The sequence below is a fragment of the Miscanthus floridulus genome, chromosome 12 (assembly GCF_019320115.1).
Source record: "Miscanthus floridulus cultivar M001 chromosome 12, ASM1932011v1, whole genome shotgun sequence".
NCBI classification, from domain to species: domain Eukaryota; kingdom Viridiplantae; phylum Streptophyta; class Magnoliopsida; order Poales; family Poaceae; genus Miscanthus; species Miscanthus floridulus.
Window position 1 is genome coordinate 41,427,193 of NC_089591.1, and position 21,395 is coordinate 41,448,587.

Consider the following 21,395-nt stretch of genomic DNA (forward strand, 5'->3'; position numbering starts at 1 on the left):
ATGATATTTATTTATTCTTTTTTATACGTAGCCCTCTGGATCGATGACCACAACGGCGAAAAGCAAAAATATTCGAGGCCCGAAAAAGCCATTGGAGGGGCGCTACATAATATCGGAATTCAATATTGAGACAGGCAAACCACTTGGTCCACATGCAAGGAAATTCGTGCAACACTGTGGGTGCCTTATAAGGGATAGACTTCCGATCAGTGTCCATGAATGGAAGCAAAAGATCAACGAGCCTCATGTTAGTTTTGTCTCGGATCTTGATAAGAATTTAATTTGGGATGATATCCTTCAACATTTCACGTTGCAAGCAGATGATTATGATGCTACCAACGATGATGAATTGAAGGAACTAGTTCGAAAGTGGGCTATGAAGAAGATGGCCACACAATTTCAGACTTGGAAGAAATCCCGATACACGAAATACGTCAAGAAGAACCTAACGCCTAATTTCAATACTAGTGGCCCGCTTGCAAAGTTGAGGCCCTACTGGAATGATTTTGTACAGTACAAGACATCGGAAGAGGGTGAGGAACGGGTGAAAAGGAACCAAGAGAATGCCCGACAGAAGGTATACCACCATGACATGGGATTAGGTGGCTACGCAACTGCCATTCCCAAGTGGAAAAAATAGAAGTGGACATTCTTGCCAAGGGTATCACACCAGAATCACTCAATTGGCCCAAACGCGCGAAGAATTGGTTTTTCACTCATGGGGAAGACTGGACCTAGAGACCAGGAAGCTGGTTCATGGCACAAAACTCGAAAGAGCAACACAAATATTTTCTTATGCTATACAAGCTAAAGCTATTGGTGCGTTCGGGCCCAATAGCGAGAAGGATGAACTGACGTATGCCCTCGGGACCACTGAACACAGTGGTCGAACGAGAGGTTTAGGATGGAATATTTCTTGGGAGCATGGTTTCCCTAATGACAGAGATACCTACAGAAGTCGGCAGAGAAGGAAGGATAAGGATGCAGCACGGATCAGCAGGTTGGAGGAATTGGTTCGTGAGTCATGGGAGGCGTTGCTTCAAGCACAGGAGCGCAAAAAAGACATGCAAGCTAGAATGTAGGACGAAATCATAAAGCAAGTGTAAATAGCAATGAGTGCCTAAAGGCAGGCATCAGATCTAGGAATCAACATTAATATTAGCCCCCCTGATCAGTTGAAAAGCAGCTGCGCTTCTACAGAGTTGCCAAATCAAGATGACGCAATGCTACGTTTCCCCGTGGATGACATCACTGCACCGTTTACATCATGTGAGCTACATATTCCAAAAGAAATTCCACAATCATGGTGGCTCTCGGTGTTCTTTCTCCTCTAGATCCTACCAAGACACCAAGAATCTATGAGGCAATAATACCACCTAGATATGTTAGCGTCTCAGTGGATAGAGTTAACAAAGGTTTTAGTGATCTGGCTCTTGACATTCCAGGAGGTGATGGGGAGAAGACTCTAGGAGAAGCAGAGAAGACATGCATACTATGGCGCAAGCGCTACATCATTATTCCCGGGGTCTCTAGTCCACCGCCGCTTCCTCAACTGCCAGACAATAGGTGCGGACAAAAGTGAACGAAACAATTTTTTCACAAATTTTCTATTGATATGCATGATTAATAACAACAATTTGTTATACCTAATTATTCTTTTTTTAATCACACAGTAGGGCCTCTGCCAACCTAAGTCCAATTATTCAATCTCCAGATCATCATAGTGCTCCGGACAATGATTATGCAACGCCGCCACCGCCGCCACCTCCAAGGAGGTCTCTAACGCCTCTAAGAAGGTCTCCACCATCGCCACCTCCAAGGAGGTCTCCAACGCCTCCAAGTAGGTCTCAAATGGCTGCCCCACCTCCCTTGATGATCAAGAAGCAGCAAGCTCCTAAGAAGTCTGCCCCGCAAACGAAGCCGTTGGCTCACCAGCCGGCAAAGAAGAAAGCCTCATCTAATCCAGTTATTCTCCAAAAATTGTCTTACGAGAAAAGTGAAAAGGAATTAAAGGATGCAGTACAAAAAGATGTGAAAAGTTTCTTCAAAAAAGTAAGAAAGCAATGAGAAGCGAGGGAGAACCCGAAGAAACCGTACTTCTACCTAGCTCTAGATCTTCTAAGAAAGAAGGTGGACCAGAAAAAGCGGGAATCTCAAAAGGCCCGTCCAAAATCGGACTACGACCACTCTCTCACCAAGTCATTTGAGATGGCGCAGAAAAAGACTAGAGTAGGGAAAGATGTTGCACAACTCGGACAACAATCGCAACAATCAATCCCCCCTCTTATCATTCGTAATGAATATGGTTCAAACTTAGACTTACCAGACGTTGATTTTGAGGAAATGGTTCGGTTTTACGAGGATACCGGTTTGGACCTTACCCAAGTGCTCGCTGAAGGACCATCTGCTCCAAAAGTGGATCCTTGGAAGAAATTTGAACATGGAAAGAGTCTATACAACCCTGAGGCCTTAGGTGAACTGGGTACGCAAATGTACCTGCTAAACAAGTGGTACATGGCGACGTGTGAATAGGGAGAGAACTTTATTTCTGTCAGAGTTAGAAACCAACATTACTTCCATGGCGATGACGTTATATATGTTGAGTTTTTAGAATTACACCAACTATGCCACCTGTACTCTCTCGACAAAAGTCTCATTAGCTGCTATTGTCTGTAAGTGTGATTATTTTCTACTATTAAAGTGTATATATATAAAGCTACATGTATATATATAAATTATATATCCTCACACTATATTTTTATATATGCAGATATGAGATGACAGAACTTAGAAAGAGAAAGGATAATGATGTTGGTTTCATTGATCCAAATGTCGTATTCAAACACCCTGATCCCCCACCTCAATGGAAAGCTGAACTCGAGAAAAATCTTATGAGGTTCTTAGTGAACCAACAAAACAAGGACATACTCTTCCCCTACAACTTTAAGTGAGTGTTAAATAATTAATGTCGATTATATAGACATTTGTTCAATTATTTGCTTACTAGCTAAGCTATCTCCCATATATATATATGTTGACTCTAGTTAATGTCGATCATATTTGTGTATAAAAACATATGCAGCAATCATTGGATATTGATGGTCATCGATATGGCCAATAGTCGATTGAGCATATTAGACTCGTTAAGAAAAGAGCAAACAGAGTACCAAGGCATGATAGATATTATCCAAGGGTAATTTGGTCTCTCTAGCAACTATATATACCCCGATCTCTTAACTGCAACAATTATTAAAGGCCAAATTAATTTTTTATTTTATTGGGCATAGTGTTTGGAAAAGTTTCATTGAGGAACACCGCATGAAATATTGTAAAGCGTCACTGGATGTAATCACACACAAAGTAAGTACTAGCTACATATATATATATATATATATAATTCAATTAACACCATGCATGTTTTCAATTCACTGGATCTTTTTTCTCGTAAAAGTGGGTTCTGAGGCAAGAATAGGGAAACCACTATTGCGGATACTATATTTGCGAGTTCATCATGGCTTACTCAAAAAGAACTCCTGAAGAGAACCTCAAAGTACGTTATATAAATATATTCATATATTCACAATTTCTTTTATTGCTCATATATATATAAAAGTAATCACGTGACCAACATATATACATATATATATATATATATATATATATATATATATATATATATATGTTGGTCACGTGATTACTTATATATATATATTAATACTTTTTTTTAACTTTTATTGAAGACTCTATGGTTGAAGGAAAAAGTCATACGACGTGACCAACTGAAAGCAATTCAAGAGACCATAGTAGGATTTCTTAATGACCAGGTCCTAAACCCCGTCGGCAAGTACTACAATGACGTGAACGAAACATGGAAGCCAAACCAGATGGAGTGAATTTGTTATCCCAAGGATATGATAGAATATACAATGCAAGATTTATTTGTAATATATATACATACATACATATTATATGTACATAAAATAACGTACAATATATGTATATAATATATACGTTAGTTTCATACTTTAGTTTATACAAAATATTCGAACATATAAACGTGTAGAATACGTATATTATTAGCAGCGTAGAATGCATATTCAAAAACCTATTCGAAAATCAAAATGATTCATCAATTGAAAATAGAAACAAAAAAAAAAAAAAAAACTTTAGTCCCAGTTGGTAATACCAACCGGGACTAAAGGGCCGACCCACGTGGCTAGGCCGAGAGGCCTCTTTAGCCCCGGTTGGTATTACCAACCGGGACTAAAGGTCCCGGGCGCGAAACCAGGACTAAAGGAGGGGCCCTTTAGTCCCGGATTCGTGCTCCCAGTTCCAAAACCGAGACTGAAAGGGGTTGAGAACCGGCAGCCCGTTTCTGTACCAGTGCCTCTACCAAGTTTGATTCCGATAGCGACATCGGGTTTGGATCTAGCAGTGATCCATGGATCTAGAGTAGTGATAATACAAAGGAGAGTAGTGATAATACAAAGGCACACTCATATACATACATTCATGTACTATATATCACTCTTATGAACTTATGCATGCACATCCCACCCCATATAATGTAGAGAGTCTTCTCATCAATCAAATACTAAGATATACATGATTTCCGGGAACAACTTAAAAATAGGACCTGAAAAATAGAAAGTTATAAAAAACCTCGAGGTCCTATGCAGATTTGTGTTGGTGTTTAGCAATCTTGACCACTAGTTAGCGTGTGCACTGTGCACATCTATCCTAGATATATTGGTCCATAAATCTACTAACACTATCTCCACAAACTATGTACTGAGTGTATATTACTGTCCGGATCGGAGTTCTGAGTTAAGACTATATATCGGCAGCTTATAATTAACCTAAATAAACAACAACGCGTACGACTACTACACTTAATTTGGAGCAACGGGGGGCTATTCTACTTTCTCTCCACCCTCTAGAAAGTACAGTGGAGGACAGGAGGACTTGGTGGCACACCTTAGTCCACGATCATATCGAATCGACCGTGCACGCATCATCTTCTGGAAACACAGCACCCACATATTTGTCATCAAAGATTCCTGTAGCTTGCTAGTTGGCTAGCTTCAACTTATTGATGGTATAGATCGAACGGCGGCAACATATCACATCATCAGTAATGATTCTTTAAACTTTTCGAAGCAAAGGTATATACAAGTATCATGATCGAGCTGCTTGCATGGTCATGTTTTCCTTGAAAAGAGAAATGCACAATGCATGAACAGCTACAGCTAGCCAAAGACGGACGCAACAAGATCGAATATTTTCATCTGAAGGAGATCGAGGAAACGAAAGAACGGTAAGAAACCACGTCATGCATTATTACGACGCCAAGAAATGTGCTCGATCGATCACCTGACATGACAAAGAACTCCTAACAAGCACACTTAAATCCAAGATGGCGATCTAAATCTGCAATCCTGTAGTGTATTATCGTAAGACTTCATTAATAAAGGCTAGTTTTCCTCGCAAACCAAACACAGCACAGTGTGCGTACGTACTGTTCAGTTAATCGATGTACGTATGATGTGCTGACAAATAAAACCAAAGCCGCTGCATGCGTACGTACGATAGTAACAGTTAGCAATGGCAACAATAGCAAGACTGCAAGAGGGTGAAAAACACAAGATCTTTGCATTCATCGATTCAAACAGATCTTTAATTATCTCAGGATTATTAGCAGTGTTTAAGCTAATCAAGTTCGTATGTAATTCACATGCATGCTTGTTCATTCAGAACTACGTTAAACAAGAAAGACTAGACCTTCTCACATCACAACTCAATGAACAAGAAGGACCCCCCTTATTATTTGAGCAAAAAAAGAAGGCTGTGTTGATTCAGGATAGCTAGCTAGCTAATGGGAGGTCTGGAGGAGAGGAGCGAGCACCCGATCAGGAGCAGCCGTTCCGCACCCGGAGCGGGCTGGGGCTGGAGCTGGAGCTGGTGGTGGACGACGACGGCGACGACGACGTTCGGTCTGGGCGGCGTGTGGTGCAGCACTCGGCGATGAGCGCTCGGCGCGCCGTGAGCAGGCCCGTCGGCACCATGGGGCGGTCGAAGACGGCGCAGTCCACCCAGTCCTTGAGCAGCTTCTCCTGCCCCCACAGCTGCGGGACCCACACCCTCCCCGCCATCTCCCGCCTGTGCCGCTTCAGCCTCTCGCGCGTGCTCTCCGCCGCATCATCTGCCGCCGCCGCCGCCGCGGTCTCCTCCACCTCTTCCTTCACCACGGCCTGCTGGTCCTTCTTCTCGTCCCCGTGTTCCTCTGGAGCCGGTGCCTCTGCGGCGGCGTGCTCCTCTGGCGCCGCTGGTGCCGCCGGTGCCACTGCTGCGGCGTGCCCGGGCGCCGATATCTCTTGCACATGATCGGGCACGGGCGCCTTGTCATCATGCTGCTCCTGCAGCGTCGCCTCGTCGTTCTCTTCTGTCACGGTGGCCGCTGCTGCCAAGGCGCCTTCAGCTTCGCATGCCTTGGCCTGCTGATCGACGACCTCCTCAGTCTCCGGCAGCGCTTCGACGTCGCTGAATGACGCCATGCAGCCGACGATCTCCATCAAGCTATGCACGCGCTCAACCCAGAACCCCCGCGGTGTCCCGTACGCAGTGTATGTAGCAACACACCTGTTCTTGGCTGGCTTCAAGCACGGCGCGCGATATAATGCGCGCGCGAGAGGGATGTGGAAAAAGATCAGGGGGCGAGGAGGTGGGGGACGAGGCGGACACGTTAGGAATTAGGAGAGGCCGAAGAGGTGTGGGGAAGGGCGATCGCCAGTCGTCGCCAGGCGGGGGAGGGAGGGCGCCTCGCCTTCGCCTATGGTGGCCGCGAGGGGAGCGTGGCCTGCTGCCTCCGCGCCTACATGTGGTTGCCCGTGCCGCGCGACGTGGACGGAGGCCTGGTTACTCGTCACGGCTGGTAAAGGTAAAGCCGCGGTGGCGCGCGTAGCATGGGTTCGCGGGTTTTTGGTCGTGTTTGTGAGGCTGGCGGGAGAGCGGGGTGGCCTGGACGCACCAGGGCCAATGGGGTGATACGCACGCCGGATTTGATTTTTCTGCGGGGCCACTGTGCACTCGGCGTCGGCGAGCTGGTGGGCATGCAACTGGGCACCCACGGTCCAGGGTCCACCCGGCCCGGCCTTAAACGCCAGAATCTACAGCACAGCGCGATCGATGGGAGAATTGGACTGTGCAGTCTTTGCACCGGACGACAGGAGAGTTTGGCAAGAATGGGATGCAATACGCTCAAATCTTCTTGATTGCAGCCTACGTACGTGCTGACTTTTCAGCTTAAGCTCTCAGCACGGTAGGGCACGGCCCCTGACGTTTACAGCTACATGCTCTCGAGCTTATACTTCACCTGTTCCAAAAAGAGGGTAATTCTAGTCTAGGTGTAAAACAAGTCAAACTTTTTTAAGTTTCACAAAAGTAAAGAAAAATATTGGCATTTAGTGTATTTTATAATTAATCTAATGATACTTATTTGCTATTAATTAGAAATATTAGTGATCTAGGCGTGTTATGAGTTTCCTCCGTTCTAATGTTAGATCGCCCACTTGATGTGTGAGTTGAGTGATGTCGTGCCGGAGCTCGGAGTAGCCGCGTGTCGAATAGAAGCGTCATGCACCAATGTGAGGACGGTATCCACTTGAACTTGTAGAATACTCACTACCCACCGAAGGGTGGTAGGAGGAGCCTATGGGTTGTGCCCATTGAGCATTACTCACACTCTCCCAGGTGGATCCTTCTGCTTCATATAGGGCTACGGGTGGTATGTTTGGTCCCAACCAGGCTGATACGACCCTGGTTGTTGCCAACTTGCTTGTCCAGCAAATGGCCTGGTTGCCCAGACGAAGGATGGTACGATGCTTGCTACTACTATTGTAGTCGTAGTAGTTCACATTTGGCTCGAGCTCGTGGCATACTCCTTGTCAATCTCCCTGAAACTCTCCTGCAAGCAGCCTCTCTTGTTTCTCCAAAGCAATTGTTAATGATCATGCTTTATACAACCAATATCCCAGTGTAGGCAAAATAATTTCGGTTGTATATATAGACGCGATAAATCATAACAAGAGATCGATCTAGTGCTCACGTGAGCTTGGATGAAGTGATCTTCACCCAAGCTACACATGGTTTGCTGGAAGGTATTCAATTGAAGATTTTTTCTAAAACTCCAAGTTTATCGACAATTTGATTGACCAAAGATCTACACTCGATTGCACCCATTCTATTGAAACATCTATTTATTGATGCATCGTGTGCATTCTACAGGTGAAACATGTGTCTTCTTTACCATGGCAAGCAACAATTTTAGTTCATTATTTCTTAAAGTTCTCATATCAGCTCTAGGAAAACAAAGTCATTGCAGTCTATGATGCATGAACCGAAGAGTGGGGTTGTGAATGTCATTGGTTCGTGGTAAAGTTGAATCAGTTTGCCTAGAAATCTTTAACGGAAAAGCATTCTTATTAAGGTCCCGTTTGGCCAGGCTCTGGCTCCGGCCTGTCGGCTGTTGGGCGGCCGACACCCGGTTACTATTCACCGGAGCCAGTTTTCTCTCCCCTCTTTTCCTCTCTCACTGACACCACTGGAGCCGGAGAAGCTCGTTTTTCTGGCTCCACGGCTCCGGCTCCTGTAGGCACCTATCGACTGCTGGGCGGCCGACACCCGGCTACAGTGCAGAAGCCGGAGCCCGGCCAAACGGGACCTAAAAGTTGGCACAACACTATCCAAGCCTATTAGACACTTGCTATTGAAACCAATCATCATTCTTCAGTCTAGCCTACCTCCACTACCCGTCTGCATTTTATTGTAGCAAGAGAGCAAGATGATACTCCCTCCGTCCCAAAATAGTTGTCGCTATGGTATCCGTACCGATCAAACTTTTGTATCTCCAAATAAGTTTATTATAAAAATAGATTCAACGATCTATCCGATGGCACTAATTATGTATTATAAATATTAATATTTTCTTTTATATATTTCATAAAAGTTAAAAACGTTTGACTCATCGGTAAACGAGAACGACACTTATTTTGGAATAGAGGGAGTATATAATAATGAACATTGAATACTGGGTTGTTGCATTGGAGGGCGCATAGCTCTGATTGATCACTGCTGCGACAAGCTAGCTTGTCTCGTGTGAATTTTTTTTTATTTTTAATATTTTTTGTAAACTAATTTTAAATTTAATATTTTTTTTCAAAACTAACACTTTTGGTCGTGCCTATTGCCATGGCGAGGCGAAACGCCTGTGTCACGCCATGCATGGTGGCGCGGCAGGAGGATGACGTGGCGATGACTGGGGCTGCTGACCGGTGACATGGTATGGTCTGCCGCGCCACCGATCTTGGCACGACAGTGACGCGCCACGGCGCATGGCGTGGCAGGACCTAGGCGCAGACAGAAGATCGGCTGCTGTCAGTGAGGATCGACAGCGACGCGACCATGGACCCCGACTTCCTCGACCCCTAGTCGGTGGGCTCCGACCAGGTGCTCTAGTCTGACATGAGGTCACGCAACACGGTCGACTACTGCGCGTCTAACCAGGGTGCCTTCTTCGGCGATTTCGTGGCGACGATGACCAAGCTCGGGAGGATCGGGGTCAAGACGCCGGCCACCGGCGGCGAGATACGCCGGGACTAATGGTTCCCAAACTAGTTCCTAGTTAATCTCACCGGCAGTGCTGCTGCGACGCATTAAAACGAATATGAAGTAAATAAATGAAGTCCGTGCGCAAGTTGACAAGCTATCACATAACATTTTTATTGGTTTGACATAAGTTCGACATAACATAACCAACTAAGCCTACAAGTTTCGGACGACAATATTCATTCGACCTAACAAACTAAGACCTAGGAGTGTAAGGATCCCTCAGACACCTCTGTCTCTTCGAATTTGTTGACAACACATTATGAGTGTAGCCAACATCGGTGTGGTCACGTTATCGGTGCGTACGGCTCGTACCCTGCAAGTATATGATATGCACGATTACTTATAATCTTTATGATTGTTAGTTTATGGAGCCTGCGTATTTAAAGAAACTACATTTGTTAGTACCTGTGAGGCTCCTTGGGTACCAAGCGGGGCACCACCTAGCTGAGACATGCCGATCTCATCCTGCGGCCAATCGTCCCACTGGTCGTGCTGCCCGCGGAAGCCCGGGGGGGTCCTCGTCGTCGTCGTCCTCGGTTGCAGGGTCCTTCCCAGCACTATGATGTGGTGGTGTACCCACTACGGAAGTGACACCTGTCACCGCCTAAGAAGAGTCAGCTGGTGTCCTCAAAGAGCCAGAAGACATGCCACCCGACCGCGCTGGGACTGTCGGTTCCACCCAAGGAGTGTCCATACAGCTCAGCTTCTGAGCTAGCTTTCTGCAGCTCTTCTTCACCTTTTGCATAAATAGATGTTAAAGTTAGTGCATTTTCCAAACGCATATACACTAAAGAATATTTTCGGAACAGACACGTTTATGTTTACCTCCACAAAAGCCTCGAGAACGCCTGGCCCCTGCCCTCTAGACTCGTGAAGCCAAAACGCTGCTTCGTTGGACATCCTTGACAATTGTGTCGCCTGGGTACAGAAACGCGGTTGGACAGTTTTAGTAAACATACTTAATATCAAATGGATAACAAATTATACCATTCAAGTATCTTACCACGTATCTTTGAAGCGGGGTTCTCTATAGCTGTGTGTCGGCCCTAGTGGCAACGTCGTACACATCTTCGATCACATCTTCCTCCGAGTCCTCGTCAATCGCCTCCTCAGTGTACGGGGGCTTGATATGTGTCATCGTAGACCTATGAAGCCACCGCAGGTACTCGTCGAAGGTGTGCTGGTCATGTGGGGGACCCGCATGGACCAGCTGTCGTTCCTTGTTCTGCCACAAGTGGATGTACGCATTGTGTGTCACACGCCAATCCTTGGTCTTGTACCTCTTCCTGCGGTCATACCTGCAACAAAATGATGTTAGTTGTATCACACACACCTCTGAATTGTAGCTTTATTATTAATCGATAACGCACTCGTGCAATTCTTGGTTGGTGGAGTAAAGTGGTGGTGGGTAGCATGCCATTCTTTCAAACTGTCTGCAGACCCTAATGGACAAGTGAATCTCGACCACGTGGAAGAAAATAAGAGGGACGTTGCACCGATACTTGTCTGACTCATCCCTAGTGACAGGACTCAGATAGTACTCGAGCTCCAGAGCATCCCAAAGACACCAATGCACCTAAACATTTCATAATTGAGTTAGGTTGTGATATAGTGTACATCAAACAAGACACATGCATGATAGTAAAGAGAGCGTAACCTGGTGCTGTGTCAGGACGTCGAGACCGTCCGTGTACTCCTTGTACTTGCGCCTCGCATTCCCTCTTACTAACTCTGCTTCCGTCCAGATATACAGAGCTGTAGGGAGTGTATCCTGCCCATTCCATTGCCGCATTAAACACGATAATAAATTAGCCATTAATAATTTTATCATATGTAACTGCCTCGAAGAATATAGTGAACTAAAGTACTTACCGGTAAACCAGTATTAAGGGGCCTCCCAACGGGCCATCGTTCCCAACACCAAACCTGGAGTAGGTAGGAGCAACCCCCAAAGTTCGCATACCCTGAGGTGCGACGGCAAGCAACGCATAGCTGTCGATACATCCATGCCAGGACTGCGCCGCCCCAGTTGTCCGCCGCTATGTTCTCCCACGGCTGGCATAGTATGTCAAGGAAGATCTAGCTGATGGTGTTGCCCGAGACATCTAGGAAGAGGAAAGCACCAAGGAAGTGCCAGAGCCACACTCTAGCGAACCTGTCGATCTGAGCCTCCTTAGCCTGTGGGTCCAAGTAATCAAAGTGCTCTGTGATCCAGGACGACGAAACACCGGAACTTTTCCTGAAATTCACCAAAGAAAATGAGACCCGATGGCTGCAGGAAAGCAATGCAAGTATTAAATGCGCTTGAATTGCTCACTTATTTTTTTTAAAACCTCATCGTCCGGTGGAAGAAAGCCAGCGAACTGAGCCACCAGCTCCCTCCAGTGATCGTTGTCAACTATACCCGTCACTGGAAGTCCTCCCAACCAAAGGCTAAAGATAGCCTTCACGTCCTGCATGGTCAAGGTCATCTCGCCGCAAGGTAGGTGGAACGTATGGGTCTCAGGCCTCCACCTATTATAAGAATAGAATGACTGTTAGTTGACTCAAATTTGTTATAAGAATGTTTATGTACAAAGAAGGCACTCACACCTGTCTACAACTGCAGTAAGTAGGCGGAAGACCGTAGTTGACAACACAGACAAGCTCGAGGAAGCCGGCACGCCGTATATACGGCGCGTAACGCTCATCCCACTGGTGCACCCTGGTGTGTGTGCGAGGCCTCAAAGGAGGCAAAGCCACCTTTGCATCGGTGTCACTCAAGATGTGTGCTCGGTGCTGATCGTTGTACTCCACCTCAAGAATGGGATACAACGGGTACTGCGTAGGAGGGGCCATCCTGTTATAAATTGATAAACAAAGGGTTAGAGTATTCAAATTAACAATATTCAAATTAATATTATGTAGCATTGCAAAATTTGAACTACATGTTATGCAATACGAACACAATATGAAAGCACATGTATATATTCAAAGTAACATTATCAGACATATTAAACAACTTCACTAGAAAAATAAGCATTTGACGAAACTTCATCAAGTCATCCAAATCGACGTATCATGCACTACTAAGCACCGACACTTAAAAACTAGTATCTATACCTAAAATCCCTAACTAAACAACTAACTATAAACAATCAATCCCTAAATCCAAAATCCTAACTAATAGTAACCTAAACCCTAACTACCTTAACAAACCTTAACTATACTACAACACACAATCTCAAACCTAAAAACTACCTACCTAAATAAACAAATTCACTAACCTAACTATCCTAAACTACTAACCCTAGCTATCCTAAATCACTAACTATACTAAATCACTAACTATTCTAACTATCCTAAATCACTAACTATCCTAAATCAATAACAATAGTAAAACCCTAACTATTCTAAATCACTAACTATCCTAAATCACTAACCTAACTATCCTAAATCACTAACTATCCTAAATCAATAACAATCATAATAACATGAAATCGAGAGGGAGCTACCTTGATATGAGTGGGCGGCCGGCGGCCGTGACGCGTCGGCGTTCGTGGCGCGGCCGACGCGGGCGCTGCGCGGCGGGAGTGTGCGGGCGTGGCGTGGCGTGCGGGCGGGCGGGCGTGCGTGCGTGCGGGCGGGCTCGCTCGCGATATTTATCTGGTCCTGCTGCGCCATGCGCCGTGGCGCGGCAGTGACAGACCCTACCACGTCACCGATCAACAGCCCCGGTCGTCGCCACGTCATCTTCCTGTCGCGCCACCATGCATGGCGCGGCACAGGCGTTTCGCCGCGCCATGGCAATAGGCGCGACCAAAAGTGTTAGTTTTGAAAAAAATAGTGTTAGATTTAAAATTAGTTTACAAAAAGTGTTAAAAATAAAAAAAATTCTCTCGTGTGCCCTCCCCTCCATGTCATCTAAATTTGCTGATATGCTCGGCAATATGATAAAATGTTGTACTTGGTCTAAGGGCGGTTTCAACCCAGAAACTATGAGATAGTTTCCATACTTGTATAGAAACTAAATATAGAAATCATGTTTCTAATGGATGATTTCTTTAAAATATAGTTTTGTCCAATCACATGTCTTCTGTCTTCTATCATTTACCTATCATATCTTTTTATATTTTGGTTCGTGTGAAGATATGGTTTCAAAGAAACCATTTCTTTCTCTCTTCCTCATTAATTCCAATATCACATCACTATTTTGCTTAGTTTGACATTCTAATTAATAAGTAACATAGAAACCATTTAGTTTCTAGGTTATATATAACTGCCCTAATAAGAGAGACAGTTTTCAAAATGCACCATCGGCTAATAAGAAACGGTACAGGGGAGAGTATATATTATTATGCTTTAATCACAATGCAAACCATGATAACTGTAGTGTAACCAGCTGGCCAAAACACATAATAAGTTTAACTACCCTTCTCCTCCTGAAGGGAAAGTGCAGCGAACATAGATAGACACTTCTCGAATGTGAGAAGGTACATCACCTACTGTCTTTACTTGAAACCTTATTCGTTCAGTGCACATAAGCATAAGCAGAGCACCCTACCTACACGCTAGAAGTACGCTGCAGTATCAGCAGTACGGCACCATTTAGTAGTAGTATCTCTTTACAGAAACAGTGAAAGATGGACCGTGAAATGCGAACGAACTACGTGATAACCTGGCCTGGATTCATGGAGAATCAGGAGGAGGCTGTGACCTGTGAGGCCAACGACGGATGATCGGCTCCGAGCAGCAGGGATTTGACAATGGTGTCAGCCATTCCCGTCGGCGAGCGGGAAGAGATGTCCCGACTTGGGGAGCTCGTGGTAGACGACCCACGGCAGCTTCTCGCTGATGTACCTGGACAGGCTGACCGGCACGATGAGGTCCTCGGCGCCGTGCCACAGGTGCACCTTCCCCGCCCCCTCCTGGCCATCATCGGCGGCGTCGGCGAACGGGTTCTCCAGCTGCAGCGGGCTCCAGCTCCACTTCCCAAAGCCGACCATCATGTCCCGGTGCAGGCACTCGTGCTCCCCCTGCTGCCTGATCTGCGGCTGCAAAACAAAAATCACACAGCACGCATTCACACGCGCACGGCGAAAACCTGTGAACAAACTTGTTCTATAGCAGTACCATGTAGGTTATGGCAGATTTTTAGTACAGTACCATGTAGGTTCTATAGCCAAACTTTGCCATGATCAGCTTGTCTTCTTCGGAGAGGAGGGCAGGGTTGTAGGCGATGACGCTGGAGGCCGGGAAGAGCTTCTGGCTGTTCCACCAGTAGGTCAGCCACGGCAGGTGATGCGCGACCCAGACCGCCCACTGGTCCTGAGGGAGCTGCTGGTACCAGGCGTCCCGCGACACGTTCGCCGGCAAGCCGGACCACCAGTAGTTGCCCACGGGGCCGAGAATGGCCACGCCGGAGAGCCTGCACCAAGATCAATGTTCAGGCATGCTGACTTGATTGTCCAGGTAAAAGGAGAAAAAAAGGATCGAACCTGCTCTTTTTGCTGGTTGGTACTGGTACTAGTTGGTACGCTGCCAGTGTGGGATGTACTTGAGGCAGCTCCACATGATCTCGCCGCCCATGGGAAGCCAGTGAGGTAAAACTTGGGGCCTAGCTGCAGGTTGTCGGCGAGCTCGGCGATGTCGAGGGCGATGCTCTTCTCGGTCCTGCCCGGGTGCGGGTCGCTCTCGGCGTAACCGGGCCGATCGAAGGACGACAGGTAAATGCCCAGCTCTTGTGCCAGCTCCTGTATCTGCCGGTTCCTCATTCCGTGAAACAGATCAATCTGTCACATACAGTTTGGTAACAAAGCATACCTTGGAGATTGGAAGCGCGTCGTTTCTGCAGGAGTCGAATCCATGGACAAAGATGATCTTGTACTTGGCCTTCTCCTTAGGGACGCCGGTTTCCAGATAGGCCAGGTACCTGCCGTCGCTGAGCCGTGTCCTTGTTGCCGTGACCGGAGGGCCGCCCGGCGAACCGGCGATCTTGGGCGGTGGCGGCTGAATCTGCATGTACAGCAGCGCCGATAGACATGTAAGCAGTGCTAGGATAAGCTTCCTTGCCGTTCCTGCGAGTGAAATGCGAACAAATTAGCACGTCAAAGTTCAAACTGACACGGCGTCATGTACTCATCTCGTAGCATGACTGAAAGTATACGTGCTAGTCTGAACATTTGATTATGCATTCTGTTTATTTTTGGATGCACCCCTGTTGTGTTTATCTCGCAGGTTGAAGCAGTCCCTTTGATAGGTTGAGGTTCAGAAATGTCAGACTTGCTCTGGAGTTCAGTTTTGAGTAAAATCAGAAATGGAAGGAAACTTTCAGCATGTACGAGTTCAACAAATCTCCACTTGACGCCTTTTTACATCTACCGGGTAGTAAGTAGTTGCTAAGTGCTCTCATTGTCAAAACCCTACTGCGGTCCTCAACAGGCGTCAGACAAATTGATGTCTGAAGTAACCTTGAAAACAGCCTGAATCAAAGAAAAACTAAAACCATTTGCAGACTTGTAAAACTCGAAGTCCGATCAGGAGAACCAATGGTCCACAGAGGCTAAAGATCGATGTCCCAAGAAACAATTAACTATGTATAAGCTGCACCTGTGAGTCTGTGACACACGCACTAAGAAGCCTAAACTGCCAGTTTTTCTCTGTTGTACTCAAAGCCTGGTTGGTTCCAATAAGAAATTGGGGGCGAGTTAGCCTCGTTTTTAAATTCTGAACCCAATACCGACTGTCATTTTCAAGCACGCCGACACGCGCATCCATAGTTTAATTTTGTCCTTACACATAGATTAAACAATAGGAGTACAAGCAGTGACGAAGTCGGAAAAAAAAATTAGGAGGAGCTCAATAAAAAAATAGAGGTTTTTTTATTTTCTCTTAACCTTAACTCCTCCTACCTAATATATATATACATAAAATTTTAAGAAAGAACTTAAGGGAGCTCCACGTGTGGATAAGGGTATCACAGAGATCTGTTTTTTTTTTTTCACGGAGTGGGGAACCAACTAAACGATCATGAATAATGGTTTGATGAACAGCGTCATTTTGTTTTTCCCTGTGGAAAGCGAACTGTTGCTCGGTCCAATGCAAAGCCTAAGCCAAACCTATGAGGGCAGTTCCAACGAAAGAAACTAGTAGTTTCTATAACATAAGATATCGCACAAAAAAAGTACTGCTTTCTAGCCCATGGTTTCTATGAGTAATAATTATTTTCTCTTTCTTTCTTCCAACTCTATCTTCTTCCTCCAATGGGAGTGCGACACGAGCTCCCTGAAAACTGGTGGTTTCTCCCCAATGGCGATTTCATGGTTTCTTGGTGCATTGGGTCAAGAGTAGACCTGATTTCTTCGTGAAGAAACCATTTCTATGATTTTTGCTTTCTTCTTTCTTCATTAATTATGTTGCCATGTCAGTGTTTTGTCTACGTGGCAAGTCATTTAATGAGGATAGAAACCATCATCAATGCGCCATTGGGACTACCCTCACAATCGCATATACAAAAAAAATATCAATGATCTGCTCTCGTGGACATTGCTTTAATAGTCTTGCACGTCTCCTTTGAACGAACGAAAGGACTAAACACCGTGCACAATTTTCCCTGAACCGAGAAAAGTTTTCATTTCGCTATCAGCAAAGGAATAAACGGGAAAAAACTTTTACATCCGTAACTATCGTCCTTTAGGTCATCTAGACTCAAGAGCGCAGCTTTGCGACTGATTTTTTCTATATAAAAAAAACTAGTCGGTTCTTCTAGAAACAAACTGTGGGCTATACGACCCCGGATACCCATAACAGATCACATGTGCTACGCTCATAGGGGTGGCCCAACCCACAAGAAGAAGCCTTGCGGGGCATGACTCTGCTCGGCGCCTTCCGCAAGACATCGGGAAGATATCCTGAAGATACTACGAGATCTGTTAGGATATGTATGATCCCAAGATTCCTGTAATCAGTTATTACTTTCCGGTTATCTCTCAGATCTAACCGACTGGTAACCCTGCCTCCCGGACTATATAAGACGGGCAGGGACCCTCTCTAAAATCATGGCATATCATACGATAGCTAATACAAACCAACAGACTACCGGAGTAGGGTATTACGTCATACTGACGGCCTGAACCTGTCTAACTCGTGTATCTCTGTTGCCTTCTTATTCTTGATCTCACGCTCCTCTGCCGATCAATCTACCTTCGTGGGATACCTCTCGGAGGACTGCCGACGATATTCTGTTGACAGTTGGCGCGCCAGGTAGGGGTGTGCGTGCTGTTTCCTTGTCGAACAAGATGGCTTTTTCCGCAGGCTCTTCGTCCCTTCCGCAGCCCGGCCAGATCTTCACGGTCGGATCCATCTCGTGGGTCATCAACGCTGACGGAGTCGGAGAGCTCCTCGAGCCGGGGCAGATCCGATCTCGGAGCCGATTTCAAGGTCTCTTTCAGCAACGACTCGCCGTCCGCTTCCTCGCTACCAGAGGAGGCAGATCAACAATGATGATCTGATCGAGTCCATCGATCGGGTCGGACTGAAGCTCGGATTGGGGTATGGTAAGGTCGATCTGATCGAGTCCATCGATCGGGTCGGACAATCCTCATATTTTTCAGCAAATGCTTGTATAGCGTTGAAATGAATATACAAATCTTTGCGACTAGCTGAGAAAGCAAAATGGATACAAAATAGCTACTACTAAGAACATGTAAAGTTGATAACCTTTTGCATATTATATATAACAGATTATAGATCGAACCAAGAGCCAGATATGCTCTCTAGAAAAAAAGAGAGTTAAATGCATGGGTGGTCCATCAACTTGCGCTCTAGTTTCACTTAGGTCCATCAACTTTAAAAGTGGATTTTTGGGTCCATAACCTTTATTAGTGACGCATTCCTAACCTATACCTTGTTTGTTTCAATTTTTTAACTGACGTGACACCTCCGGGTCTAGGCGGACGCCGCACACACGCATGCAGGTGCATGCATGGCTCTCGGAGTCGGCATCCGCCACCTCGGCCGCGGTTGCCGCGCTCCTCGCCGACCTCGGCTCGCCCACGTCGCACACACGCGGGTCTCCCCCGCGCGGCTGTACGGCAGCGAGCGCCAACGCTCGTCGTCCTGCTCCCTCTCTCTCCAATCCTTCATGTTGATTCACCGCCGCTACTGAGCACTTGGGATACGACGCGTTGCTTTGTCTGGCCAATGGTCACACCCTGCACCGGGCTTGTCGTGTCGGGCATCCGGTGGAGGAGACGGCCGCGGGAAAGAGCTACTACACCAGGAGCAGCTCCTCCTCCTAGATGCAGAGGAGGGCGGAGTGCTGATGTGCCACACAGGAGCGGCTGCAGCGGGTGGCCAGACTCGCGAGTAGGAGCGGCATCATCGTCTCTTACCTGGATCGGCCAGAGCTCACCGGCGCTTCGCCATGCTGCCCATCAGCCGTCCGCGCCAAGCCCTGCTCTACACTCAACACCCTCCGCCCTCGTGCTCGCATCCCACCACGGAGGCATCTGCTCACGCTCCTCCAACTCCCTAGCCACGCCGCTCCAAGATCTCGTGTCGGCTGCCGCCACGAGCGACGCGCCGTGCCACGACGGCCGCTCCGTGTGGGGCGACTAGGCGAGTGCCATGGCCACGCGTCGCTGGGTAGCCATGGCGGCCACGGCGCCTCGCCCCCACCGACGAGCGCCATGCCGGGCCACCATGATGGCCACACCATCACGAGCGAGTGCCGCTCCGTCTTGGGCTCCATCATTCTTGCCTTCTTCTCCGGCCAAAAAGGGCAGCCCGACAGACACGGCACGACGGCGCTTGGGACGAGCGAGGTGGTGCGCTCGGGTACAGGCAGTAGCGGAGACCCTCATGTCGTTCGTCTTCTTTCTACTGCTGGCGAGCAGCAGCGCATTTGGGTGTTGCCGCCGCCACGAGCAGGAGCGGCCGCGCCGGTGAGGTGGCACGAGCGGCTGCGGGGCCGCCCGGCAGCGCGGTAGTGCGCGACATAGGTGGCAGGAATTGGCATGGGCATATGGATGTTGACGTGGCATATGGAGAAGGCCTCGTTCCCGAAACCAACGATGCCGACGGCTTCGCAGCCATTGAACCGGACGTCATCGCTGCACCCGAAGACGAAGCTGTCAACGCCTCCGCGGCCATTGTCAATAACAGCAAGCCTAAGCCTATCTCACCCTAGCCTGCCAGCTGTTAGTCAAATTGTTGCACATGTATCTTTGTTTTCGTTTGCATAAGTGTAGCATAGATGTTGTGCGTGGCCCGTGGCTTGCTTGGCCTACGACACAACTAGTAGTTGGGTTCATACGCGCTAGGGCGGACACTGTGGCACGCGGTGCACGTCTCGGCAAAAGCGGGTGTGCGCACGGTGATATCGGCATGGTGCTGGACTCGGGCTTCAAGCCCCGACAAGCTACGGTAGTTGAGGGCATCACAAAAATTCTCACGTTCCACTTTATCGCGTTGTGTTTGTGTTCATCGAGTTCTCCATCCGTGAGCTCGCCGACGATGTCAAATTCTAGACCGGGGCATCGCTCGGTTCCAACACCCACGGAGTACTGCACCAGCGGGCTGGACCCGTACCAGCGAGCCGCCATCGGATGATAGACTCGTTTCGTCCGGAGCAAGAGCAAGGAGACTAGGTGAATTCCGACCAACAGCTGCGGCTAAACAGTGTGCGCCGAGTGCCATGCATGCACCTGCATGCGTGTGTGCAGCGTCCACCAGGACCCGCAGGTGCCACGTCAGTTAAAAAATTGAAACAAATGGAGTATGGGTTAGGAATACACCGCTAACAAAGATTATGGACCCAAAAACTCACTTTTAAAGTTGATAGACCTAAGTGAAACTAGAGCGCAAGTTGATGGACCACCCATGTATTTAACTCTAAAAAAAGAAGAAACACAAAGGTGAAAAGGCCAAGGTCCTATCTTCATGCAACAAAAGGATTAGAGGCACTGCGGGCATGCTAGAGCCCAGAGCCAGTTAATAGAGTAGCGAATTAGTTAGTATTAGTACTAATCAGGAGAAGCAAAAGAACCATGCCGAGCCAAGTAACAAGATCACATCACAAGGACCGCACACTAGTCATGGCCAATTAATTGACCCAACAAAGATGCGAGAGTATATACTGCTGGAGGCCGGGGCCAGTGGCGGTGGCCGCTTCTCGCCAGACACTATCGCAGAACCGATCAATTTATAAGAGCATAAGTACAATGACAGTTCGTAAGTGATCGCACTGTTATACTTGAGCCCATATAAACCCAGTAGTCCGTCGAGTACCACGACAAGTCTCGATAAACGATCTACATACAACCAAGATCGTACATGATTCAACATACATGTCACATGTTATATAAAGTTCACATATACAGTTCATTCATCAGAGTGCGAAATAAGGTTATTACAAACCAAGTTTGATAGATCATAGCAGAAGCAAAATAAAGTTCGAAACTAGCATTTGCCAACATAGTTCAAATACAGTGCCATCTCATGATCATAATCCACACAAGCATATGAGGGATTATTAAAGATGCCTTCCCAAGGCTCACTCCTCATCCACGACGGGATAGAAACAATTCTTACAATAGCCATGATAAACTGTACCATCTGCAACAATGGGAATAAAATCCTGAGTACAAGAAGGTACTCAGCTAGACTTACCCGTCATAAACCAGAAATAAATTGACTCCAAGGATTATGCAAGGCTTTATAAGTGGAGGTAGCTTAACAATATTTTGCAT

The 21,395-nt window shown here is 46.9% G+C and overlaps 1 protein-coding gene and 1 pseudogene across 1 annotated transcript; both read right to left on the minus strand.

Annotated features, from left to right (window-relative positions):
- Nucleotides 1-5,647: 5,647 nt before the first annotated feature.
- Nucleotides 5,648-6,878, minus strand: LOC136498181 (uncharacterized). The gene has a single exon (XM_066494137.1). It carries the CDS (start codon nucleotides 6,570-6,572, stop codon nucleotides 5,910-5,912), a length of 663 nt encoding a protein of 220 aa, XP_066350234.1. The 5' UTR covers nucleotides 6,573-6,878; the 3' UTR covers nucleotides 5,648-5,909.
- Nucleotides 6,879-14,098: 7,220 nt separating this feature from the next.
- Nucleotides 14,099-20,249, minus strand: LOC136495758 (uncharacterized; annotated as a pseudogene).
- Nucleotides 20,250-21,395: the final 1,146 nt, after the last annotated feature.